General features: G+C 38.0%; 1 protein-coding gene across 2 annotated transcripts in view; it reads right to left on the minus strand.

The window, feature by feature from the left end:
* The window catches only part of cep350 (centrosomal protein 350), a 32,523-nt gene extending 9,875 nt beyond the window's left edge, over nucleotides 1–22,648 (minus strand). The window contains exons 1-27 of one of the 2 annotated variants that reach the window (XM_042005666.1): nucleotides 22,308–22,648; nucleotides 19,970–20,058; nucleotides 19,768–19,811; nucleotides 19,377–19,476; nucleotides 19,048–19,213; nucleotides 18,110–18,714; nucleotides 17,845–17,958; nucleotides 17,337–17,459; nucleotides 15,803–15,922; nucleotides 13,663–14,384; nucleotides 13,406–13,524; nucleotides 11,574–12,592; nucleotides 11,141–11,294; nucleotides 10,647–10,807; nucleotides 10,303–10,489; nucleotides 8,527–8,645; nucleotides 8,242–8,405; nucleotides 7,906–8,016; nucleotides 7,647–7,787; nucleotides 7,327–7,466; nucleotides 6,786–6,884; nucleotides 6,458–6,678; nucleotides 6,099–6,319; nucleotides 5,204–5,482; nucleotides 4,902–5,051; nucleotides 4,626–4,783; nucleotides 999–1,121 (exon numbers count right to left, since the gene is read on the minus strand). In XM_042005666.1, coding sequence (XP_041861600.1) covers nucleotides 999–1,121; nucleotides 4,626–4,783; nucleotides 4,902–5,051; nucleotides 5,204–5,482; nucleotides 6,099–6,319; nucleotides 6,458–6,678; nucleotides 6,786–6,884; nucleotides 7,327–7,466; nucleotides 7,647–7,787; nucleotides 7,906–8,016; nucleotides 8,242–8,405; nucleotides 8,527–8,645; nucleotides 10,303–10,489; nucleotides 10,647–10,807; nucleotides 11,141–11,294; nucleotides 11,574–12,592; nucleotides 13,406–13,524; nucleotides 13,663–14,384; nucleotides 15,803–15,922; nucleotides 17,337–17,459; nucleotides 17,845–17,958; nucleotides 18,110–18,714; nucleotides 19,048–19,213; nucleotides 19,377–19,476; nucleotides 19,768–19,811; nucleotides 19,970–20,054 — 5,645 coding nt within the window. In that variant the 5' untranslated portion in view covers nucleotides 20,055–20,058; nucleotides 22,308–22,648. The remainder of the gene's footprint in view (nucleotides 1–998; nucleotides 1,122–4,625; nucleotides 4,784–4,901; nucleotides 5,052–5,203; nucleotides 5,483–6,098; nucleotides 6,320–6,457; nucleotides 6,679–6,785; nucleotides 6,885–7,326; nucleotides 7,467–7,646; nucleotides 7,788–7,905; nucleotides 8,017–8,241; nucleotides 8,406–8,526; nucleotides 8,646–10,302; nucleotides 10,490–10,646; nucleotides 10,808–11,140; nucleotides 11,295–11,573; nucleotides 12,593–13,405; nucleotides 13,525–13,662; nucleotides 14,385–15,802; nucleotides 15,923–17,336; nucleotides 17,460–17,844; nucleotides 17,959–18,109; nucleotides 18,715–19,047; nucleotides 19,214–19,376; nucleotides 19,477–19,767; nucleotides 19,812–19,969; nucleotides 20,059–22,307) is intronic. The other variant, XM_042005667.1, reaches the window with a different exon arrangement.
* Between the last annotated feature and the right edge of the window lie 4,040 nt (nucleotides 22,649–26,688).

A 26,688-nucleotide genomic window follows, 5' to 3' on the forward strand; every position in this document is an offset into this window, starting at 1 on the left:
ACAAAGTGCAGTCAGGTATAGCTGTTTTGTACTGGTATCTCTCACAGCTATGGGTGCCATTACAGTGCAGTATTATTTAGCCTTGATCTAATTTAGAGGCCTTTCTCTTGACCTAATGTATACTGATGACAGCCTAGATTCTCAAGAAGGAGACTGCGGCGTTCTTTAGTGCCTTCCCAAACTCTATTACAGCCAATGACCATCTGTACTTATTATACCATACTATGCAACAGTTACATAATAAGGGAGCTACTTAAGATTTACTGAGCTCATTAAAGAGATAGGCCACTCTATCTTTGGTCTATTCTCAGCAAAATCCTTTACTTCCACGCCAAAGTGTGGTTTCATGTCAAAACAATTTACATTGATAACTAGTCTGTAGCTGGCCATCCAGCAGCAACAGCGTTACCAGCAACTCAGCAAATGTTTTTATAATTCATTCCAAGAGGCAAGAAATAAAAGAAAGAGTTGGAAATAAAACACCACATAAATTAGTAAAATCCCAGCTTGGAGTCTGAGATTTCTATCCAACAAGGAAAGCTCCTATTAAATAAGCATAACCTTTGACTGTAACAAACATTTTTAACTAGTCTATTTGTTTTGCATTTGTATTGTTTTACATGTATATCTAAGACAATAACTTTCTTCATCACAAACAATTAAGAGCAAGGATAAATATGGTGAATTTAAAGTTGAAGTTGTCCAAAGGTTAGCTTATTTAAGTGAAGCAGCTTTCCTTGAGCACTTTTTCAGCTTTTATTTGAACTCTTGTCCCACACAAACCTACAAGCCTGAATTAAAAAAAAGACCTCTTAAAATCCCATTCAAATAAATAAACAAACAAAAACAAAACAAAACACGCCAATCATTCATCATCCACCATTTCACCCCCACAAGGCCCCAGTGCCAGTGGATGAACACAAGCATGTTCCATGGTGTGGGGGTGGAGGTGAGGTAGAGTAGGGCTAGGTGCAGAGACTGAGAGCACTATACAGTACCTGAACAACTGGTTGTAGATAAAGAGCTGGAATTTAGGGTGGAGGTTGGGAAGACAGACACTGAGGGAGGCCCAGTGGTGGGCCGTGAACACAGAGAAGAAGTAGTGGACAGGAGAACAGTGTCTACAACACACAAGCACGCAACAAAATCAAAAGAGCCATACAAACATGGGTATGGACATATACAACACACAAACACACACGGAGTAAAAAACACAAGACGCAGAGGGGGAACACAAGAAGAGAGAAAGGGAGAGAGTGATATGAGAAATGTGGTTTTATTGCACCCAAGGTGTCCATCTGTCAACCTTATGTTAGGAAAAGTATATTTTAAAACATAATTTATTCTGCAAAATGTTTAATAGAAGTAACTTGGTAAACATTTTACTTTGGGTGTTTATGTCAGCTTTTTGACATTTTGTTGGAGGTACAATCGTTATTAAACCTTCTAATTGAGGAAGTTCGATGACATTCATCACTCACTGACTGTTAAATAGTTACACCCTAAAGATTAAGTTGCAAGCCACAGTGTCACTGCATTACTACCGGTGGGTACATCTCTAAGTGTGTCCAGCTGGCACCTGGGTTTCAATACCAATGTGTTGAGCACCTACATGTACTTAATATAAATGGAAACCCCAAGTTAGAGCTAATTGTGCAAAGAAATGTCAGCTTTTGTAAATGTTTTTTTTTTTTTTTTGACAAAGCCGACTTCAGCCTACTCCAGTGAGCACATTTTAACACTGAGGAAGCACCAGAATGTGGTTTTTAAGTGTGTCAGCTTTCAGATCTAGAAGATTAATCAATATTGAGTAGTGAGAAACTCTGTAGGAAATACAACCAATCTTGTCATCAATGAAGGCTACCATTTTTGTAATATATTACTAGTAATAAAAAAAAACAAAAAACTAAAAGCATCTAGCAATAAAGTTTGCAGAATGATTGTTAAATCGTTTGGGAACATCACAAATATCCTGGCTCACATCATCCTCCATCATTTAAAGCTTAAAGCAATGGAAGAAGTTAAAAGTGCAGCTGCTGACTTTGCACCATGTTACCAAACATTTTGTAAATTCTAGACAAATACAAGACATCCATTGCCAGTTTCCTCATCAAAAGACCTGCTCTCACATACTACAGTGCCAACTAAAGCCTTCAATACATGACAGATATCTGAGCCAAAATCTGTTGTACCTTTGCATCAGCTTTTTCTTCTTTTAATGGAACAATGTTTTACCTTAGGTGTACAAATCTACAGAAAGGTAGTCAGTCTTTGTTTTTCCTTGTAATAGAAGATAGGAATTAAAAGCTGGACCCCAGCAGACACCTGCAGCCCTTGAGAAAAACATTCCCCCTTTTTTTATTTTTAAATATTAATATTAATACACTTTGATGCCATATGCTCACAAACTTCATATTATCAGTTTTCTAAATTGTTAATTTAGAAAAATTATTCATCCATTAAATTATATTGTAAGTGTGGGAGTGATGTTTAGAAATAATAAGAGATCTAAATGATCTTTACTGGGCAACGAAAATGATAGCACTTTGATGGACATTTTTAACATTTCTTATTAAATTCTACATTTACATATTTTTTCAATGTAAGAATTTGTATCACTGTGGATGGACATCGACTCATTGTCCAGATAATTTGTTAATTTGTTGATGCACCCTTTATAAATCTAAAAGTTTCACAAATTTCTGCTTTACTTAGCATTTTAGACTCTTTCAGAAATGGCTACTTTTCCAAAATTGATTTTGAGTGAATCCTGACTCCAAAAATTGAAACTGAATTGGATCATACCGTGAAAACCACAGCTCCTGTAACTACTTTAACTTTTTCTCCTCTTTTTAAGAGTTGTATCACAACATTAAAGACACAGTCTCTTTTATTATTCTTACTGACAGACCATTGCTATATTTATTGAACAACAAAAAGTGAACTCCATTCCAGAAGCTAGCAAAACATTCCTAGCTTCTTACTGAGGGTTGTGGGGACTGGAGCGCTCCCTGAAAGACATAGCAGCTTTATGGGCTCACTCTCTGGTTGCATTCACAAGACAGATAGGAATCCTTAAGTGACTTAGGTTGGTGGACAAGTTAAAAATTTATTTGAATCCTTTTGCCAGAAATCTGCTCAATAAACCTCACACTTCATGGTCGGCCAATATGTCTGTGTTCTGTTCAAAATTGTAGAGGTGAAAGTTAAAAATTGCCAATGTGGCACTATTAAAGCTGTTATTTAAATCTTAAAGGAGATTGTGGGGGGGGGGTATCAGCAAATCAACTAGCTAGCTGCTTTTTTCTGCTGTAATTTATTGTTTTTTATTTTATTTGTGAATGACCTCTAGCAGAAATAAATGCATATGCCCTGAAAATTCCTCAGTACAGGCCTGTGATTAATGGCCAAGTTTTAAATCCTAAACTCTAAAACAATTAATACAATTGTTTGAGCTGCTTGATCGTAAGAGGCTCTACAATCACCTGACCAAAGCTGCTTGCCAAGTAGAAAAACACTGGAACTCCAAACTCTTGATTAATATAAGAGGGAGAGGGTGAAAGAAAACTAACAGAATACACAATCTGTTTGTCTTGTTTGGGACTGCAAGTTAATTATTTGGCTTCAAAATTGATCTTGCTGTTCTGTCAAATATTTAGGTCTGCATTTGTAAAATAAATTAAATTAAATACTAAAACAGACTGTATGAATCTGAAAAAAAAGCAAAGGTGTGGCTCTATGTTTGATTGTTGAGTTCAGAAGGAAAACAAGAAGAGCTAGCTTATTTTTCCTTCCACAGCACTTTAAACAGGAAGAAGCAAATATTTATTACTCTAAGGTCAACTCTACTGGTTGAGGGAAAGATATGAAGTCAGACCTAATTGCTGAATTATCTTGCCTTGTTATCACAGAAGAGAAAATGGAAACAAAAAAATCTAAACTACCTTAGCGATTGTAGAAATTTGAGGTAGGAGTAAACTGCTGAGTTATGAAAAAAATGCAGTAGCAGGGTAAAGGCTAAAAAAATACAAACTAAATGTTAAGGTATTAATGGTGCGTTCCAGTTATCCTCGCAAATTGGAATTGCGAGGAATTTTTGAGGGAAATGATAATGTGATCTCGTTTTTCCAAGCAGCAAACTCCATTGCAGCAGTCCATTGCTGTCTTTATTAAAATCCTTTATAATAAATTTTGTGTCCTTTAAGTTTCTAGTGTAAACAGCGGTGAGTTGTTATTGATGATTACGTTATTATGGCGGGTTTGTTCATGAAAAATCGTGTCAATATGTGTGGTTTATTAATCATTATCACCAAAATTGGCTTCTGTTCTCATGGTGCACATTTTTACAAAGGGTCTGTGATTTTCTAGTTTGTATACGGCATTTCTAGATGCTCACAAATCTGCTGTTTTGGAGGCATCTATTTTTTCCAAGTTGGTGCAACTGGAACGCATCTACCAGGAAATGACATCACCAACTCTCGTCCGCTCCGAATTCCAAGACAACAGGAACGCACCATGAGATTATTATTAAAAGGGAAAAAACAATAAGAGTATGACTTCGGTTATTTCACTGGAAAACTTGCCAGTTATCATAGAATAAACAGTCAATAAGAAAATGTCTTTACTTTTCATCCATGTGAGAGCGCATTTTCTTAAGCTTCTGCATGATGCTGCTGGTTTCACTTCCAGAGATTGAGAGTGAGGGAGAAGGACTGCGGATATCTTCAGCAAGTCTCACATTAGCAGCAGGTTCAGACTCAGGAGGTTCAGACACTGGAGTTTCCTAAAGGATGTACAACAGACAAGCCAATAATGGATAATACCATAGTAAATTATTTGGGGCAGACAGCCTTTAAAATCTATCTTCTGTAAACACTGTATGGAGGGAGTGCAGTACTTACAGATGCAGCTTCACCCTCAGCGCATTTAAGTCGTTCTTTTAGTCTGAGTGTTGAGTTCCTCATCCGCTCAATTTCCTCCTGCTGCTTCAGCAACTGCCGCCTCTCTTTTCTTGCTGCTTTGTTGGCTTCCTGGAGTCGCTTGATCTCAGCCTGAGAAAAAAAAGTGGGGAAAAAAAAGAACAGAACAAAAAACAAAAAACAAACAAACAAAAAAAACATCAGTGGATTACAAATTGGCAACATCACAGTTAACCCAAAGCTGAATAGGAACTTTGTGTTATCCTTTTTATGTTCACAAGTACCTGCTCCTGCTGTAGTTTAATCAGAAGGCCCCTCTGCTTCTTCCTGATTGGTGGCATTTTATCATCCTTGCCCTTGTCTCTGAGCTTCTTTTTCTGGAGCTCAAGCCAGGCCAGCTCCGTTCTGGTCTTTTCCTTGAGTGCTTTCTGGCGAAGATGCAGCAGAGAGCTCTGGTGCTGTAGTCTTGCCTCCTCATCTTTCATATACTGACGCACCATGTCCATAGTGAACTGGGAAAAGCTGTCCTGTCCACCAGAAAAGGCTATGTGCACATCTTGCGACTGCAGGAAAACAATGTTGGAAAGGTTACAATAAGAAGCAACTAAAGACAATATTAAAGAGATCATTTCACAATAATAAAAGAACGGAGAAGGAAAAGTTGGTCAAACGTTATAAAGTAGAAGTACAAAGGGGGGAATTAAGTAATGCCCGACAAGGTGTCCAATATCAGAAATTAATGGACTTTGCAGAAGCAACGGTTCACGCCTCTGCATCATCCTTTAATTTCTTATAATGGACAATTATTAATACATTAATGTTGTTTTTTTTACTGTTAAAATCCTAAGTCGTTCACAAGAAGCGGCTGAGTGGACTATTTCGCTGTGACGTTTGTGAACATAACCAGCTCTGACACAGAACCTGCAGCTCGGTTTGGCATTTCTCCAGCCAGGCGTCTGAGTTTCTGTTGCCATGGTGACAACTAGCATTTAGCTAGTGCAATAATTTACAACAATAAGGCTATTTGACATGAATGTTTTTTTATAGGTGTCCCATAACACTTTTTAATGGACACCTACAGCCAATCAGAATAGAGTATTCACTCAGACCATGGTATAATAACCTTTACCAGCCTTTAATACTACTGTGATGATGATGACCACAGTGTCCTGTCCTCACCTTAATGGCATTGTGGATCCCTGTTCCTGACACCAATGTTGCATTGTGACTGGATCCATCATCCTCTGATTCCTCTTGGTGGCGGGATTTCTTCTCCATAGTTCCACGGCGATGTGCCTCAGATGGCAAGAGAGAACGGAAGGAGCGTTCCTCTATCTCATCCTCTGTCATAGATTCATCAAACTTGAGGGAGTATTCTGTTGCCACTGATGTAGTCTCTCCTAGTGGATCAGAAACAAGATTAGCTCTGTGCATGCAGTAAATTTTACATCTGCTGTTCTGATGGAGTATGAATGTGAACAAATAAAAGGATGGCAACAAGGACTTTTGAACTTATAGCTGTGTTTGCCATCCAGTACCTTTCTCATCCACTATAGAGGGGATGCTGTCGCTGCAGAGAGAATCATTTGCTACTCTTGGAATGTCCTCTTCAATTGAGCTGCTGGCTGCTTCTCTCTCAAGCCTCTCCTCAGCTCTCACGTTCCTTTGTTTAGCCTCTTCTACCTCTTTTGTTGTCCGTTCTCTGCAGCCTGACGATGCATGTGATGGGCTCTGGAGGCTGCTGCTGGAGGCAGCATCACTGAGGAAGGTTAAAAAATAAATAAATAATTCAGCTTCTTTTGCTTTTTGCTGTTTTTCTACTAAGCAAATATGATGGTTAACAGTAGAAATGTGTCTGATTTGTACCTGAGATGGGGTCTTCTGAAGGATAATGAGTCTGACTGACTCAGGCTGTTCAGTGAAGAAAGGGGTTCTTCTGACCTGGCCCTTCTGCTTGAAACCTCACTGTAAACATTGCAAAAAAGAAACAAGAGACTTACACATTCATAATAAAAAAATTAAGAAATCAAATCCAAATTTTAAGAGCAATTTATTCCATTCCTAATAGAAACCACTATCAATCATAATTAATTTCTTTTTTAAATTTCTTAATTCTTCTCTTTTATGTATATACCTCAACAACAGTTTTATATAATTTATCATTGCTTTTGTAGCTTTACTGTTGGTCCTTCTGTCTTGCTGCTGTTACACTAAAATTTCTTATGGAGATCAATGGTGTTGCACCAAAATTTCCTCTGCTTGGGTTGAATAAAGCTTTTATCTAAAATCCTCTGTTCCTACCATATCATAACACTAACTTGATACAAACTGATCAACAGTTAATCAAAATTAATAGTGCAAGGGAAATGGACTGCAGAGCAAACACTTCCAAGTGTTAATTGTGTACCTGTCAGAATCAGGTTTGTCCTCTTGTCGTTTAGTGTAGCAGCTTTCCTGTTTGTCCTGCTGGTCCAACATGGCAGAAACAGATGTAACAGGAGGGACAATCATGGCTCCTGCTACCTGGGACCGTGCCAATTCTGTCATCTGATAACCAATAGTATGATACAAAGATTGAATGTTTGATTTGATGAATCTGAAATGGGAAATAGTGCTTTCCTCCCTTTACTGTTACATCTTTACTGTAACTCAACAATCAATCAGCTTTGAAGTAAAAATAAGGCACAGGCTGTATTCCAGGCAGAGAAGAAGGAAGTTATTGCAAACCTCCTTAATGTGTCGGGCAGCATCCGCTGTGTGCCGTGCTGCCTCAGCCTGTTGGCTCATCATCTTAGTAGTTGATTCCTGGAGAGTTTCCAAAGTCTCTTTTTGAGATGCTGCCAAGTTTTCCTGCAATTCTATATGAGCCTGGACAAAAATCCCACATATACAATTTACATGGAGCAATATAAACATCCATACCTTGGGATTAAAAAAGTGAGTAAATAACATTAAATTGACTGATAGTACGTGATAAGGGTGGTACCCTGGCTACTCTCTGTCTGTTTTCTTCCAGTTGGAGCTTTGTTTCGAGAGCTTCTCTTTCAGCCTTAATCTTTAAGTCATAGAGGTCACGCTCATGGCGGTGCTGCTTGGCCTGAAGGGTTAAAGTTCAGAGAGCAGCTCAATTAATTGAGGTAGTCATCACAGAGAATTGTGGTTTAAGTGTGTACAAGTTTTTCAATTAATGCAAATTCTGTTCTATATGTAAACATTAAAAGCAAACAGAACACACACACAAAATGCAGAGCTAGGCAAAGAGCATAGATTCATATAATTACATCAATATAATTCCTCTAAACAAGAAAATATTCTCCTTTACCTTGAGCATTTGGGCCAGTGAAGAAGTCTCCTGTTGTGCCATGGACACACCCATTAGCCTCTCGACATCCCCCAGCTGCTTAATAGACTCCTCAATGGATTCCAAGTACTGAAGTTCTACTACCATACGCTGCTGCAAAACAGCAGGTGAATACTGGAGCCCACCTGGGAGGGAAAAACAGAAAAAAGAAAAGGCAAGAAAATGAGAGAAACACCATTTAAAGGAGTTGCTAACTGCATGTAATGCAGCTTTAATAATAAAAACACCAAAGTAGTATGTATTTACCTGTGGACTTAGTCTCTGGTCTAAAAGAGGAAGCAGAGGTGCCAGGGTTTGGGTTATTTGCACCCATAGAGCTACTTCTCACAGGTTCACTGAGAGAATCTGCTCGTGGAGAAGAACCACTGCATAATAGGAGAAATAAATGTCAGTTATCACTACCTAAAACTCTGAAATGGGAAGTTCTGCTCTGAAGTGATTGTACCTGTAAGTGAGAGGTTTATGGGTGTCAGTGCAAGGGGTTAGAGGGGTCTTGTAGGTTAATTCAGCTTACTGAGACGTTTTTAGACTAAATCAAAAGCTTAACAAAAAACTAGAAATGTGAAAAGTTTAGGTTTGTTATTTCAAATACCGCAAATAAAAGTGATGAGCTTTACATTTATGCTTTAAAATGAGACTACAGCATATTCTGACTCTCTTTTGGAAAAGTGATAAAGAAAGAAGGGGCCCCATATCACAAGAGCTAACTAAGGCAGCAAACCCCTCTGTGAGGGGCCCACATTATGAATGGCTATACTGTCCTCTTTGGAAATGATGGGAGACTAGGGATGGTGTGTAAAGAGATTTCAACACTGTTCTGTCCTATGAAGAACAGTAAACAGTGAATAATTTTATTCTCCAAAAAAATCTAACTCATTATATGAATCATTATATAACATTACCAATGGGATCAAAGTTGTAAAACACTTGGCTGCTAGAGGAAGACTGTATAAAATGAACCAAAAACCAATATCTTACAGTGATATGGGCATCAACTCTAAATATATAATCTTGGAGATTTGAAAGAAAGCTGAGAAAAAGACCAACTCCACTGAGGGCAGTAAGAGTGACAGAGCCATGTCTGAATGTAGTGCCTTTACTGTGTGTCACAGACACCACAGAATCCAAAGAATCTGCCACCTGGGCTTCAGAGTTCTATTAGAGAGCTCAAATGTCACTACTTAGCGTTGAGATTAAAAGAAAAAAAAATCTCCCCTTTCCTTTGGCAGAAGGCCCAGGCTGTGGTGGAGCTGACTGACCCGAAAACCACCCAGCGGGCCTAAAACAAAACACCCAGTGTTTCCTACTCTTAGGTCTAACTGCAGCTTGCTTGAATTGCTTGGCACTAGCTGCACAGCTGCTTAAACACTCTGGCCTACAACAGAACAGCAAGCCACAAGATTGTTTAGACTGGCAGCCTCAACTGGGGCCCCTTGTGGAGTTTAGTAATTAGTCATCCCTAGATAAATTTACTTTGGGGTGATAAATAACAATAAGCACCAAGGAGAGATATCTGAGCAGTTGTAACAGCAGAAACTGAGGTGACCTTTTGGTGAAAATGTCCAAATAATTTCCGAGTCCACAAAGAAAAGCATTTTAGCTTAATCTCCATTTCAGTTTCTGACAATATTATAATGGATTAATGGCATTCACAATATTATAATGGCTTCAGTGGGTATCAAGAACTAAATTAATAAAATCCCATTGCCTAAAGAAATCTATACTCGATGATGCTCAGGACAGCACACAAGAAATATGTGGCTTTCAGTCAACATGATCAACATTGACACCAAAGCAGTGTTGAAAGTCACTGAATACCAGTGGGGGAAGGAAATACCTGAGACCACTGGATCCAAGGGTAATTTATACTTATTGGAATGGCATTCACATTTCATCCAGCTATACACACACTTTTTTTATAGGAAAAAAAGCTTAGAGAACATGGCTGAAATATTCTTCAACATTTAACAGTATTAAATTGAACCAGCAGTAACCAACAAATTTAATGCCCAGGATAATTACCTTTGAGGAGAATGTTCTGAACTTTCACCTAAAATGTCATTTGAGTGGACACTTTTGGTTTGGTTGTGAACAGAGCTTTTGTCTGAACTTCTCTTTCTGGATTCCGAGGAAAGAGCTTCTGAAAGAGGGGAGCAAGAGCTCCTCTGCTCCTCTACAAGAGTGGCATCACTCTGATCTGATGTAGTACCTGCAGACAAATTAAATAATTATACAGAGAATTGTGAAGCATGAAAAAACTATAAACACTTGATCTTCGAGACAGTTGAAGTGTAAACTTATACCTTTAAATAACATTGATTTTTAAGACTCAAACCAGAAAAAAATACAAAGGCAGTTATTCTCACCCCTTTTTCTGGAGGAGTGTCTGGAAAGAGGCGAGGAGCCAGATGTTGAACCAGAGGAAATATGTTGCGAGTGATTGGATGAGTGAAAAGGTGAATGGTGGGAATTGATGCCTACTGTACTTTTTTCAAATGGAGACCTTCTCATCAGCTCCTCAAAGTGACTGTTCATGCAGGGCAGAAAGAAAAAGGTATGACCAATACTTTTTCTATTTATTAATTGTACTCATTAACCCCCCAGAACCCAGCCTATTTCGTATAATTTAAATATAAATATTACTTTTTATATACTGAATGTATATAATCTTCTAAACATTTATCAAACTTTGCCATTTCGACCCAAACTCACAGTATATCTAGTAATTATATTCATTAGTCTTCAACCTAAAAGCATAGGATGAAGAATCTTTCTACCTACAGAGGTTGCATAAGACATTTTTTCTGTGTGACATGAATGCCACCCAGTGGTCATGTTAAAGATGTCTTTTCTGTCTTACCTGGGAGAGTTTGACCCTCTTTTTAACTGGTCACTGACTTTGCTGCTATGGTATGAAACAATGTCATCTTCGTATACTGCTACATTTTCAGGATCATTTCCAGTACGCAAAGGATGAGCTGGAGGAGAACTCCTCTCAGAGTTTCTCTCATTCACTAAAAGATGAAATGGAAAGAGAAAAGATGTTATCTTGACTCAGTACGTCTCAATGTTAGTACAATTGTATTTGCATAGTAGAAACATTCAGAATTCCCATTAGTTTTTAGTTTGTTTTTTTTTAAATAAGAAGTTGACCATGAGGATTTGTTGAAAAAAATGTTACTACCAACACAAAAAACAGACAAAAGCTTTTGTTTCAGTAATAACAGCCAAATCTAATACTAAACACTGGCATTTATTTTTTCCTTTAGAGGCAGCTATGTATGAGAACTTACCTTTAACATGCTCATGAAGATTTTTAGTAAATATGTTGATTACACTTAGTGGGCTCCCTTTGTTCAGCTCTTCCCAGGGTGTTTTGCTACTATCGAGCTGTGAAAATGGTGGGTTCAGAGCTGAGCACATTGCTGCTTCCCTCTGGAACTCCAGCAGCCGTTGTTGATCCTTTCTTTGATTTACACTGTAGTCCACTACCTCCAGGTGATAAGGTCCAGGTACAGAATTGTTGGAGTGATGAGGAGGACTTGCCTCAACTTCAGAAAAACTGCCTTCACTTAGAAGAGGGCCCTCACTAATGGAACCAGCACTTGATTCATGGAGATCTGCACAATTCTCCTCCTTATTTTTGATCCTTACTGCTGCTTTATCTGTTCTTTCTTCTACTTCCAGGCCACTGACTATCCTCTTCCTCTCTTGTGCGTATGTGTTCAGTATAGGTCCTTTAATGTCAGCAGAAACTGTTTGTGGATTAAAACTGCCATGTGTCTTTTCTTTCTTTTCCTTTAAGTCATACAGATTGCCTGCTCCTGGAAAAGCTGTGCCACTGTATGAACGATGATCTGTACCTGTCATAATCCTCTGGATCCTCTGAGTCATGTCATCATTTTCTGTGGCATTAGCATCTGTTTCCAACCAGTGCTGAACATAACGATTAGAGGTTCTAGGAGCCAAAACAGTATCAACATCCATTGATGTTGCTGCACCGTAGTTGATGCCCCTTCCAGCAAACTTCTGTGCCTCATTTTCAATGCGGTTGGAGAGGGATGTTGCTGTGGCCTTGAGGGCCTCAATGCGGGACATTTTGGACTGCAACCTGTTGGAAGGAGCTGTGGCTGGCCTACCACTATACTTGAGGTTACTAGCAGCTACTGCTGCCTCCAGCCTTAAAAGCTGAGAAAAGAGGTGTTCATTAGAAGGTGCTCGGGCATTACTGCTGGGACCAGCTGGAGATTGAACAGCTCCGTACAGATGGTCTGGCTGGAGGAAAGAGGCAACTCCTACATCCAGGTCATTCCTGCAAGAATTAGTGAAAAATTATTCCTGAGTTGAAACAAGACAGACAGAGAAATGGCAATAGCTAGTGTATGACTATGAGCAAATTAAACATATATTACTATATTCATAATGCTTGCTACTGAGGTAAGAAAAGACAAGATGTTACATACAAGATGTTCAAAGCCATTCTAAATATTTGGATCTGTCAACTGAAAGTCAAACACCTCAATATAGATAAGAGTAATGTCTCCGGTAAAGATACTTTGCATACATATATTTATCAGCCTGCCACTCAACTGTCAGTGGTGAATAACACAATGATCCTCTGTACATTTGCAAAAAATATGAGGACATCAATATGAAAATAATTACATTTCACACCACATCAAAAGTCTAATTTCTGTCAGAGACCTGGGTTACATATACTTTGCTCTCATCCCATTTCTCCTTTCTGCCTCTTCACTTCATTATCCAATAATAGCTAACTTTTTATGCAGTTTGGAAAATGATTAATCATACTAATTAGTCAAGCTACAAAAAGGGTGATATTTGTATAATCAGTAAAGCTATAATATAAAAGCAGTGACTGAAAAATGTCCTCATTGTTCTTGCACTAAAATGGAGAGCAAATAGGTTTCTAGGGAACTTCCAGGCGATGTCCATAAAAACCAAAACAAGCATTCGAAAACAAGCAATTTCTTTGTGTCAGTCAGATGATTCTGGAGTCACTCTAATATCATTATGTGAAGACAGTACAAATGTGTACTTGCAGAGTGTTCATTTGTGTTGACAAAATTAAATGAGGGGAACTTGTTGTGAACTAAGTGTGTACCTGGATAATGGAGGGGGTGGCTGATCATTCAATGATCTATCACTGCTTGAGGGACTCTGTGGGGCCTCTAGTTTTTTGTTCTCCTTGTCCGACTCTCCTGAAGGCTGGTACATGGGTCTCTGTGAAAGAATGTTTGTTTTAAGAGCACATACTTTTCCCTTATATAAATAATAGGTCACAACTCATCTCATTGAGTAAATCACCAAAATAACTTGTGTATTATTAAATTGCAAATGTTTCTTGTAATTGCACAATACCCTTTGAATAGAAGAACCAGCCTGTTCTGTCTGTAGGGCTTCCTCGCTAAGCTGTGTCTCCTCCATCAGCAGTTTGGTGTAAGTCTCCTGTAGTCGCTTTTGGACTGGCACCACAGTGGCCTCGGTGATAGGGGCCACAGTTTTAGCAACTTCTCTTTGCTTCTTGTAGAGCTCCTGCAGTCTTTGATTTCTCCTCTCTGCCTCCTCCTTCATTGCCCGTTTCTCCTCTATGTGACGTCTCTTTCGCTCTTCTTGCTGTCGTGCAATGTACTGACGAACTGTATCTGCATCATAGTGTCGTTTCTTGTGAACTCTGTCATTGGTGGTGGTATCTGATTGATGTGTAGTGGGGCTGGCGCTACGGAAACCTCTTGAGGAGTCATTTGCTACCGCGGTAGTTCCCCATGCAGAGACGGGAGTCCTGGATCGTGACCCTGAGCCTTCTCTCCCTCTTCTGCTACTACTGCCACCACGAGACCTTTTACGGGCCCTTTCTTCTGTCTTAGCTGTTTTGCAATCCAACTGAAGGTCATCAAGTATGCCCTTGATGTCTGCTGACAACAAGTCAGTGCTTACTCCCAATGGTAATGCATCCTGAGCTTCAGACAAGGACATACATGTGGTTGAAAGCTGGCCTGTAGGTTGCCCCTGAAATCCATTGTGTGGCCTTTCTGTGCCATGTCTGCTTGAGTATGTATGTGGATCCGAGCAGTGAGAGGAAGCTGTTGACCAGTTCCAGAGAAGCAGGATGTTAGAGATTCAATTTATGTCACAAGTACACAGGTTTATAATAGGAACATGCACATAAATTCATTAACTATGAAATTATGATTACTGACAGGTAAGTAATGGCTTTTATATACTGCGCAGGAAGCAAGAACTTTTATTCTTGTTCTTGAGGCCACGAGAAGAAAATGACATCATTTTGCTCTCACGGACGTTAATGGGGCCAGCTTGTGGTTTGACACAAGCAGAATTTTACTCTCATGGGGCTTTCAGAAGTATTGTGTGATTGGTCGGAAATCTGAGGTGGGCGTTATTAATGTGGAAATAAATGAAGCGGAAAGTTGTGGCTTCTGCATTTCCTCTGATGCGAGGCTGAACGGACAGTGTTAATGAACAGTTGATCGAGGTGGTGAGAAAGTAGACAACACATGGGATTTAAGGACATGGATACCGCCGTGTGCACAACCTGCCACAGACAAAGTTTCTCGTCAAAATAAGAAATAACCCAGTCAGCTGTTCAGGGCACATAAAAACACAGACATCCCCCCCATAGTAATCCCGTACTGTCGCGGGTTTCTTGTGGAATATGAATTGACCAGACCAATACAAACTTTTTTCTTGCTCTTGCAGCCTCAAGAACAGGAATCAAGGTCTTGCTTCTCACTGAGTACGTAACAAGCCTAACACTTTTCATTTTGCTACCAAGCAATGACCTACCAGGAAAAACTACATATTATTCATATGGTAGTTTTTTGGTACTTGCCACCAACATTTTAAAAGATGAGTTACACTCCTTATATGGCGACAGTCCTACAGTGGTTGGGGTATTTTGTGGAATTGCTTTAGTAACATTAATTTAAGCTATAATCCCATGTAGTATCCAACTAGATAGTTTTTCTGAGCAACACACTTGTGACAACCTCTGGAAATCAAACAGTATCTTATTGTGCATCCAACCAGAAAAGCCAGTCAATCTCTGTTCCGTACAGTCAGCGGAATAGAATGTAGACAACCAACAAAGACAAGTATGGCCTGGATGGCTTCAAGTGTGCAATAGCAGGTATATTATTTGCTGATATTCCCCTCTGTCAGGCTTTTCTGTACTGTGTGACTTTTGGACACAGACATGCATAACCCCGAAGACTTGTCATAATAGCTACAATTATCAAAAAGTTTGAAAGCAGGGAGACTCAAGAATATAAATATCAAGAGTGAAATTGGTTCACACTCAAGCAGTAAATCTTGTACAACATGCCAGATAAAGTAATTAGTGTAGAGAAAATACTTTTGACATCAAGCCGACAAATTCTGAATCTAATTTTCAATGTCTACTTGACGACTTTACAACTATTCAGCCTATATCACATGTTCCTCATACGTATTTACATCATGAGTTCATGTTCCTGAGCCTCACCTGTTTTACCATGTCTGTCACTGGAATGGGATCTGTGGTCCTTTCTGTCCAGCTTAGGAACTGGACCAAGTACCATCTGTACCAGCTTCTGGCCCTCCCGCCATGATGCAGGGCTAATTACTGCAAAAGACAGAAATTACTTTAGATGTTGCCACTGAAAAGCATGACATGTGATAGTGTCTATGTAAACATACACACAGTTTTATAATGATTGTAAGACCTCTTTACCAAAAGCTAGTATTTAGGAAGGAGCAAATCAGAACACAGACTATTTGACTGCAAGTCCTTTTCAAACTACTGCAACTACTGTGTGGTAGAGCAGACCCTCAGAAAAACTTAATCCATCTAGTCCATTACCAAAACTTTTTGTCTACCTGCCCAGCACAATGACTCAACAAAAAAGTAATATCTTTCTACTTGGAAATCTCTCAAGCATATTTATTACAATTGCATTCTAGTAAAAAGCAGTTACTGCTAATAAAAACATATATCAACAAAACAAGCAGTTGTTTATGCTGAATGGATTAACCACACGAACCTGGCCGCAAATTTTTAGAGGGTTATTTATAGTACTGTGCCAAGAAGAAACTGAGACCAGTCAGAACTTTAGAGACAGCATACAAGTTTGTGGAAACAAAAGAAGTCACCAGGCTGAGGCCAAGATTAAATGAGAGCGAACATGGAGGATGGAGACAATGAATAGTCAGATTCCAGAGTCTTCAGATTTATCCAATTATAATTTTGTTAATGTAATTTAATTTTAACATACATTTTATTTTTAAGTAAGATATGAGTCTATATAAAATTTAGTAAAAATTAAAAGGTGGTGCAGACCCTAAATTCATACAGATGGTCAACCATGATTACAAGAGTGTTTTTTAAGACAATCATCTGTGTGAAAGGGGTGGTTTTCTTAGATGATCCCACCCCTACTATGGCCAGACTCCAGCATTATATTGCCATGATTCTCCTGTGGGGGTGTCTGTATGTTACTTACTGGTTACAAACTGCAAGTCAGGCATGCTGCACATTTTTCAAGGCTTAGTCTCAACACTGCATCAGCAGAAAGAAATATCTCTGGTTCATGTACTGAAGCACATGCGAGTCTGACATGAAAGAAATCAGTAAAGGGAAATAATACCCCAAATACTGTGATCTCATGACTGACTTTGGCAATCTGTTGAAGGCATTTTTGACATATATGAGATATGACAGCAGCAGCAGTGTAACTGCTAAACTGACACCAGAAGAACGATGTGCAGGGTCATTTAAAACAACATATGTCAAAAACCAAGTGAATGATCTTTAAGCATAGGCAAGGAAAATAAAGTCCAGCTGGCCTAAAACACCAGAGCCAAATGATTAACAAAGCCACATTTGAAGAACGGTCTAACCAAAAACATCAGGTTCTTGATTTGCAGCTTGTGTCTGTCACAAAATCCTGTCCTGATCCCGACCGTTCCACATACCATCACAAATTAAAAATAGATCAAAGGGTGGGTTGGCCCTTACACATAAAAGAGGATTATTATACCTGGTTTTGAATGTAGGTCAGAGACAGGGGCAACTCTATGAACCTTCCTGACTGGTTTGGATGACCTCTTCTCCTTGGACCTTTCTGCTCTCTGATCTGTCTGCTGTTGATGTCTGGTGCTCTCTAAACACAGAAAACAATAAATAAATCAAACACCTAAATTTGATTTGTAAACATAATACTTTAAATACTTTAAAACAGATGACAAAAATTACATTTTTACTTTAGACTTTTTTAATCTGTTTCCCAAATTTCAGATTTACTCTAAAATCATTTTCTCAAATCTGACAGTCTAGGTTCCTTGCACATAAAGCACATCTTAAGTTATCATTAGTTTCTATGATCTATATATTCAGACATAGGACATCCGAGTCTTGTATTTTTGAAAAACATAAAAGTCAAAAATGTTCCCAAATCACTTTGTTAAAAGAAAAAAAACCTTAGCAAAACAACAAAGTCAAATGTGTAATGCCCTGGCTTTCAACAAAAATAAAGGTCCAATATTTACCAGCCAACTGCCGTGATAGGTCTCTATATATTTCTCTGCTGAGGTTATGGAACTGTTCCTCCTTCCAGACTCTTCCATCAGGAGTCCTAATCTTTGTCTCAGTACTATTAAAACCTGTGGACCAAAGGTTTTGTGAGCTACGGCATCCTAATTCCACATATGCATCCCAAATCTGCACTTTCAAATCAGCAAGCTGTCATTACAGGTAATTTCTACCCAGTTAAAAAAGAAATGAGAAAGTTAAAGTATACTTAAATCAAAATACCTTTGTATACAGGCGCAGGGCGTGCAGCGGTTACTTTGCGCACTTTGGCTGTGGGCATGGTGCTTGAACCAGGATTATTACTTTCTACAGTTGCTACTATGGGCTGTTCCACATGACCCTGCACTCTCTCTCTCTCTGCATCCTCTTCTAGATGTTGCCTCTGTCTTCGAATGCGCTCTTTGAGCTTCTCCAACTTATCATCTGGCTGATGTCGCTTTAGGTTCTCTAATCGCTGGGATGCTGAACCAGGGCTTGTGGATGGAGTGCTTTCCCGTCGGTGTGAGGAGCCTGCATTGGGAGTGAGGTATGGGCCTGACTCCTGGCTATCCATAACAAGTTGTGCTTTGAAATTGCTTTCCTCTGTCTTCAGGACATCCAGGGCTGGCTGGTCATTGAGATAACGCACCTCTGTACTCTCCAGAGCAGAGGAGCGTGTGCTGTCCAAGTCCCTGTCCGTTTGTATGTCCTTGGTTCCTCTCTCGTAGACCAGGTGGCTGGACTGAGGATCTGAGTGAGGTGGAGAGGATGGGCATGAAGACCCTGGCACTGATTGCAGATTGTAGGCCTCCAGCTGAGAGAAAGGATGTGGTGGAGGGGTGGCCTCTCTGGGTACATACCAGATTACAAGGGATCAAGAAGAAGATCAAGATTTACTCTTAGTTTACTGCTTAGTGAATTTACAGAGAAACAAACTGATGGATGGCCACAGTCTACCAAAGGGGGACAAAATCTACTCATTCAAAATATTGTGTAATGGAAACAGTGGAAAATAAACGACAGATATAAAACTATGATTTTCATTTAAGATACTGGAAATCTTAAGATATCGGCAGACAAATAGGACTCCAAAGTAAAATCATGTTACTCTTTAAAAGTATAAAACATAAAAATCTCAAAATCACAAACTATTACGCGCATTTATATTGGTATAGGTGTACCTGTACGAGGCCAGTGGTTCCCTGAACTCAACGCTGGTGTTCTTACGGACATTGCTGTCGTGGGTGGTATTTCTCAAGGGGCTGCGAGAACTGCTTTTTACTGGACTCTGCTGACTTTCCCCCCAAGATTTTGAAGACCTTTCAAGGTCATCAGCTTGCTGTCCCCCTGTGATGGAAAGTGAAATGTTTTCAAAAGGTGTCTGCTGAGATTTCACATTAGACATGCAAAAGGTCAAAAGTTAACATGGTAGTATCTGATCGTTTAAAAAACTTAATCTGTCATGATGTGATTTGCTTAGAAGTCAGTTTTACAGTTTAGACTAACTAACCCCTGTAGCCTGATGTCCTGGAGGACTTCTTCTTTGGTGAGTCAGTGACTGAGTCGAGAAAACCGCCTGTCACTTCTAAACGGTTTTCTATGTGCCGCAGCTATAAAAAAAAGAAAATAAGTGTCAGATTTTCCACCACATACAGTATTTATATAGTGATTTATTTTAATTGAAAGTGGCAAGTGAATTATTTTATTTCTTTCTTCTTCTTCTTCTACTTCTCTAGATAGATAGATAGATAGATAGATAGATAGATAGATAGATAGATAGATAGATAGATAGATAGATAGATAGATAGATAGATATTAACAGCTTTTATTAATTAGAAAATTTTAGAGAATGTGACTGAAAAAACTGAAATTGAACAGGAAATTGTTCTAGATTTACTTACAGCAGCTTTGGACTGAGCCAAACTTTTCCATGCAGTTGTCAGCTCTGGCAAAGGGTAAAGAAAACCCACAATTCAGAATAAAGTATGACAGACTTGGCTGGTAAACAACCCATTTAAATTAAGAATTTAATCACTGAAATTAATCAATTTTTATAAGGAAAATTTTGAGTTTTCTTAAACCAAGCTCATTTTGTTAACACACCTGTTCCAATATTGTGATCATTAAGCAGTCTGGAGGAACTTTTAAGAGATGTCTCAGTCCTCCTGCTGCTCCTCATCTCTCCCATTCACCTGAAGACAATACAAAATAATATAAAAAATAGTTTAGGTATATTGTAAATAAGAGCAACATAACTATCCATTAAAAAATACTCTGATCATTTTAATCAGGTACAAACAATGAACAAAAGACAGCTGATGAAATACGTCAGAGAACAACACCCTTTTGAGATGAGACGATGCATGAGAAAAACAAGCTCTTGAAACAGAGGCTTAGCCAATGCCTTACATTTTAACAAGTTAAAATACATAGGAAGAACTACAGTATGATGTACAGCCCAGTTAGTTCTTGGACAAACATATTTTTCCAACATATCATCAAATTAATGACACTAAAGCCCTTTAAAACAGGTTCTACTAGAACACACATCATGAAGTTATGTTTACTGACAACTTGTAACTGGAGTCACAAGCCTGGTCCTACCTGGGAACTGTTCTTATCCAAACAACAATGAAACTGTGTAACCGTTTTCTCCTGATCAGTGAATAATTCCCATAACAGAATAATAATAATAATAATGTGAATAATAAAACAAACAAATAAATGAAAGTGTTGACAACATATCACCAGCCCCGAAGCAAGTCCAGCTTAGTTTGTTGTGTATGTTTGTGCTCATATTTAAATACTTAAGTTAAAAGTAGTTCTGCATAAGTCATGCCTTTTAGTCACACCAACCAAGTGGCACAGCCCAAAAAAAGGAAAGCTTTTTCTTTGTTTTTATGAGCCTCTCCCATTACCACGTGACCACATACTGGGCAATTTAATTATATGCTCAATGCGGGTACACACAGTGAATTTTCTAGACTTGATACCAGTCTTGTCTTTTTAAATCATGTGAATCTAGACAAGACTGAATCTAAAATATTTGTCAAATATATTTAAATGATATAGCCTTAATCCGTACGTATATTTAGTCATTTCACAAGGACTTATTACTGTAGTTGTGCTTTACAGTATCAAAGTAAGTTGATGTTGCCTTCCTTTAGCACAGTTGTGGAATAAAAACTTCTTTTTAAGAGGCAAATACAATGTTTCTGGCGTTTGAAGACAACTGCACAAGATGTTTATTACAGTTCTAGTTAATTTATTAATTTTAAACAACAGAGAGTTGTGCTCGAGTTGTTTACTGAAAAAGTGATGTATAAGTCAACCTAAACAATTCGGGCATTTATTGCTTGTTAAGTGGGGCAATAAAAGACTATTAAACTTTCAACTAGTCAACCTAAATGAGCCATTTAAAATGCATATCAGAAGGAAATACTAAGTCCGGCATTGAGTATATAATTAAAACTCTTTTCCCGACATACACACCGACCGTTGTTTCAACACAAAAACACATCTAAAATCCAAGATGGCGCATAATGTCTTCTTTACTAACAGACAGGGACGTTGCTCAACAGCAGTAGCTCAGTGCTGCCACACGAGTAACTACAACAAAACCAGAACACCCATGCGGAGACATTGATTGGTGCAACGTAACTTCAAACCACAAATGTCACTACTGTGTCAAAGGCAGCAGACAGCTCCCGAGCCAACGAGAAGGAAATAATGGTCCAATATCTGATCAGCATACATTGTTTTCACTTTAATGTCAATCGCTGTCACCCAATCGTGCTAGGTCACGGTTGTATTTCTTTCATTTTCTATTGAACATCCAGCTGTCATCGCAGATGTAACTACAAATAAGTCCCTATGTAGTTTTCTTTATAAACGGCGTCTCGTTCTCATTTTTATAAACTGTTCTGTAACACGCCGACAAACCTAAATGGACATAGTTATTCAGGATCTTCACATTTCTATAACTATTTATGCAGTACAGCTATTATAGTTTAGATATTCACCTTTAGCGATACTAAACGAAGAGTAAATCCGACTTAATGAGACAAGTCGTTAAAAAATTAATTGATAACATGACTATAATTATAATAATAAAAAAAATTAAAAGGCGGCCAGGAATTACTCATTCTAGCAATGAAACAACGCAAATCGATCGGTGATATAGTTTCGATTGAAAATTAATGGCGATAACTGTCTTTTAATTCAGAATTGTAAACCTGTTCTTTGACATTTTAGACTTTTATTCGCTGTTCAGTAAATAAATGTTAGCAACTCGTCAACAGCTGACTTCAACATTACTATTTCGTAATGTCTTCGATCCAGGGAATAGTCGGAGCCGCCAAGTCGAGAGTTTTTACTAATGCTAGCTGGCAGAGAAATCATTGTTTTAGCTATGAAACACTTTCAGATGAATATCATATACCTTTAGTGAACCAAGCCAGCGGTTTTAGATGTCCACATTCACGCCGATGTCCTCATGATAAGAAAATCCCAACTTCTCTGGACTCCTCCTTTAGTTTCGTTCAGCTATCTGTTTGCTGTAGTTAGCCAGCCAACGCTAGCAAACCAATGTTAGCCAGTAGTTGAACCAACTAAACTATCAACTTTTTCCGGGAACATGCACCCATTATTTCAGTGCTTATTCGAGCAACCATATATCAAGCTTAGTTATATGATTCCCTTCAAAGAAATGCCGCTACCCGCCTATGAAGCCGCCTTTCCCGGGTTACAATGTTGATGTTTCTCGGAGATGAAACTAGTCTCCAGGACGGCTAGGTAACCAAGACTGGAATATCGCGAGAGTTGGAGTACGTCATACAAGGATGAAAACTGACCTCCGCGTCTAACCAAGCAATAAGAAAAACATTAAAATCATAAACAATGACAGTAACACATTTTGTAATTTGTAGATTGAACTGAAAATAAATTACTTTAGTACGATAGACTGAGACTCAATAAGGAAATTAAAGGGTTAAAAAAGTATTCAATTTTAATATTTTAATTATGTATTTATATCATTTTGAGTATATAATTTTTTTCACTGTAAATGCATTTTTTTTCCATTGTGGATATATACAGTTTTCTATTCTACCCATTTAAATGTAGTCAGTTACTGAAAACAAATGGCTAGACAGTTATTTTTCTAACAATATAATTCCGTGCATGACAAGTAATATATTTTCATACTTTATATTACTTAAAAATCAGAGTTAAAAATTATGCAACATGCAAATATGGATGTAGTCATGAAATTCATTGTTATGGGTTTCATTGCAAAATGAAGACACTTTTTTTATATTCCCCATTAGATTGGATAAGATGACATTGTCATAAAAGGACAAAAAACTGTATTAAAGATATAGCCTCACCTTTTCATTCATGAACATTTCTTTTAGTAAAGGACCTCATGCAAGACATTGCTCTTCCATTAAAAGCACAAACAATTTCAATTACGTTGGTATCAACAAAATGAGGCTCTGAGAAGAGAAAGTTCTAAAAGAAACATAAGCAGTTTTTCTGGTGTTTTTGCTTCACGTCTTGTTTCTTTTTTTTTTGCTACTATTAAGTCATCATATAGTAGGTAAATCAAGGCATATATTTCTTTGTCTGATCCCAATAAAATTTAATTCGAATCCTAATCCTGACAAATAATATCAAATGGATTCATGTAACAGATTTTAAAAAACAACCGAAGTGTAGTGTTTTACAGTCAACAGACCCACAGTCTCAGATTTCTTTATCCTTTCTTTATCTTTATTCTTTATTTCTTTATTTTATATGGAAATGCCCGTTCTTCTACTGTCACAATTTTGCACCCAAACATTGCAACTTTTCTGAAACTTAAACTTCCAAATTGTAACTGAATTTTATGTTTAGTTAAAAGAGTGACTACTATGTCATTCTTAAAAGAAGAAAGCTCACACATAGGGTAAATGAGTATTTATACTTCCAATAAGCAATCTTATGTGTGTGTTTGTTCACTCAGTTAATGCACTAAACGCAGCAGGGGCCCACAGAGGTTGTTTATGTAGGGAGGGTGACCCCAAACGAATGTGCAAAGTATAACTGTTAAAAACCACTCCAGCTACATCATAAGGCAAACTTTGCACATGTAAATTTTAACACCCTGCTCCTTGCAAAATTGACTAATTCTTGTCACTCTTTTGCATTTACTGCCCCCTTGTGGCCAAAGTTTGTATTACGTAGAAATTCACAACATTGTGCACACAAACGGACCTGCATATAATTTTGAATTCTCCTTTTATTTAAGAAAATTGATAGACTACAAATAATTCAAGTCACTTAACATTACAACACATTAAAAAGAAAATGGAATGGGTTGTTATTTTTATTTGTTTCGGTGGAAACAAATGTGCACATTGTAAAAATGGGGAAATAGTTTGGTAATAGTAAGTGCGGTCATTGTTCACAGGTGAGTCATAAACGGTAGTGAACCGTTACGACACAGACTTACACACACGTACACTCAGGTTTCTAGGTTATGGCTTCTTGTTAAGTCACGCAAAAGGCAACAAGTAAGCAACTTGTGACGTTAGAGATTTAAGTTTCTAGCCAATCAAATTAAATAGAGAAACAAACAATAAAACAAAACAAAACTTCAAACCTAATTTAATGACATTCTCATTGTTATTTATAGGCCTACAAAGTTGTGCCATACATGCGTCTGGATTCATTTTAAGATATAGGCTGGGTCTAAGGTGCGGTAACAAACAACTGCTCCAATTCCTCCGACTCCTCCTGGCAAATAACCTGCCACAGCCTCCTCTCTCCTCCACCCTTCCCTCCTTTTCTCTCCCTCTCTCTAGGGCTGGCAGGGGGATAACACGGCGGACGTGGTCGCATCTTCTGCCTCATTTTTTTTCTGTGAAAAGGAGAACGAAATGGAAATAAGTCCTTTCTTTTTAGGTAAGAAACGCTGCGTTTATATTGTAAAACGTGTTAGTTGCAATTTTCAGCAGTTTTGCGACTGTATTAAGCCTACCACGACAACTAAAACATATTTTTTCTGGCAGAAGTAGTGTCATGTTTTTGGCCAGAAAGCCATGACCATGTTTTACTAATGAGGGCAATGTTGTTAAGCTTTCAAAGAACTAAAATTAACATGTAGTTTTACGTTACATTTTTCAAAAATATATTTTTATAGCACAATGATAAATGATTAACTCTCCTCTGTTAAATATATATGTATGCAACCTTTTTTGCTTTGTTCTTTTCATTGTTGATTATTGATTCATGTCTTTCCCTGCATTCATAATTATTATTATTTAGAAAAAAACTCTTATAAATCTCTCCTCTGACTTTCACTAAATCTCTATTTTAGTTACTGAACTATACTCAGATTTGACAGCATAGGCATCTGGAAGCAGTAGTCAATCATATTATATGTTGACCTGATTAGATAATGACAAATTTTTAGAGTGGGAAATCACTTCAGCTAAGCCTCAGAGCCCAGGGAAGGCAGCCATCACTACCTCAAGAAGGGAGGAATTAATTAAAGACATTTACTGCAGTGAATAGAAAGGAAGCTGACAAGTTGTTGATGAGGTTTTAGGTGATAAAATGTTTGGATTATCTTGTATCGTCCACCAATTATCTTAGGTGTGTGCCTGTTCCCTTTCACTCATATGAATGGGGACTTTAGCCAATTTTTTTTTAATGTCATCTTTCAACTCACATTAAAACCTATATTGAGATAAACTAATCCATCATAACAACCCATCAATCTATTTTCTCAAGTCATGGGAGTTTGACAATAAAGGAGGAGGCAGTATGAATAATCAGTGTTTGTGTTTTAGATGACAAGTTGCTGGAGGCTAACACTGTGTTGCCAGATGACTTCATCACTTCACAGCTCTCTTTCCTTCTGAATTGGAACACTAAGATTGTTGTCATTCATCAGTTTCTGCACAAAAGTCCAATAAGAGCAGTGACTAGCTTTTCCTTGAATTAGTCAAATGATTTTTTTTTAGTGAAGGAGAGCAAATGAGCCTTTGCTTGGATCAATTTACCTTCTCTGGTCTGTCTTGTTAATTATTTAATCCTCCCAACACTTGCCACTTACTACTCTAAGTGCCTTTTTTCCCCCTGTTTTATTAATCTTTTCTTGTAGAGTACTCAGATCGGCCAGACTAAATAACAGTGCTCTCCTTGGCAAGAGTGTAAATTGGTATTGGTGGTGTATAAATTAGTGCGTCATTAAATCGGTTAAACTCATTCTTCAGGAGACCATGCTTAGTGTTAGTTTGACCACCTGCTGCAGTTACATTTGCATAAAAATTGTGATTAATCACATCTTTTGTAGTCTTACCATCAGTGTCCTTTAACAGTATAGTGTTTGCATTCTCATTTGTTATTGTTATGGCATTATTTTTTAATACTGTGGTCATAGATTTTCCACAATTTGATAGATAGTGGGGAAATGGTTTTGTCAGTGAAGTGAAATTATCAGACCTCAAGTTCCATTGAAATTCAAAATATTTCATAAAATATTAACCAGTTCACACATGAAGTCCATATACTGAAAAAGAACCACTAGAAATGATAAACATCTTATGATTCTGCTGTATCAGGTTCTGTCTCCTGGTTGTATGATCAAACACTTGTAGTCGTGCTCCCATTTCTTTGTATATTTTCCTGCCTTGCTTTCTTTAGCTATACTGGTATGACATGTCATTCAGACAACATAAGGAGCTGGCTTATAGGGGTGTAAATCACATATTTTATCATGATACAATACTATTTGGATTCAATGGCTAACAATGAGATGTTTGCCGATATCACAA

This window comes from Melanotaenia boesemani, chromosome 14 (genome assembly GCF_017639745.1).
Source record: "Melanotaenia boesemani isolate fMelBoe1 chromosome 14, fMelBoe1.pri, whole genome shotgun sequence".
NCBI classification, from domain to species: domain Eukaryota; kingdom Metazoa; phylum Chordata; class Actinopteri; order Atheriniformes; family Melanotaeniidae; genus Melanotaenia; species Melanotaenia boesemani.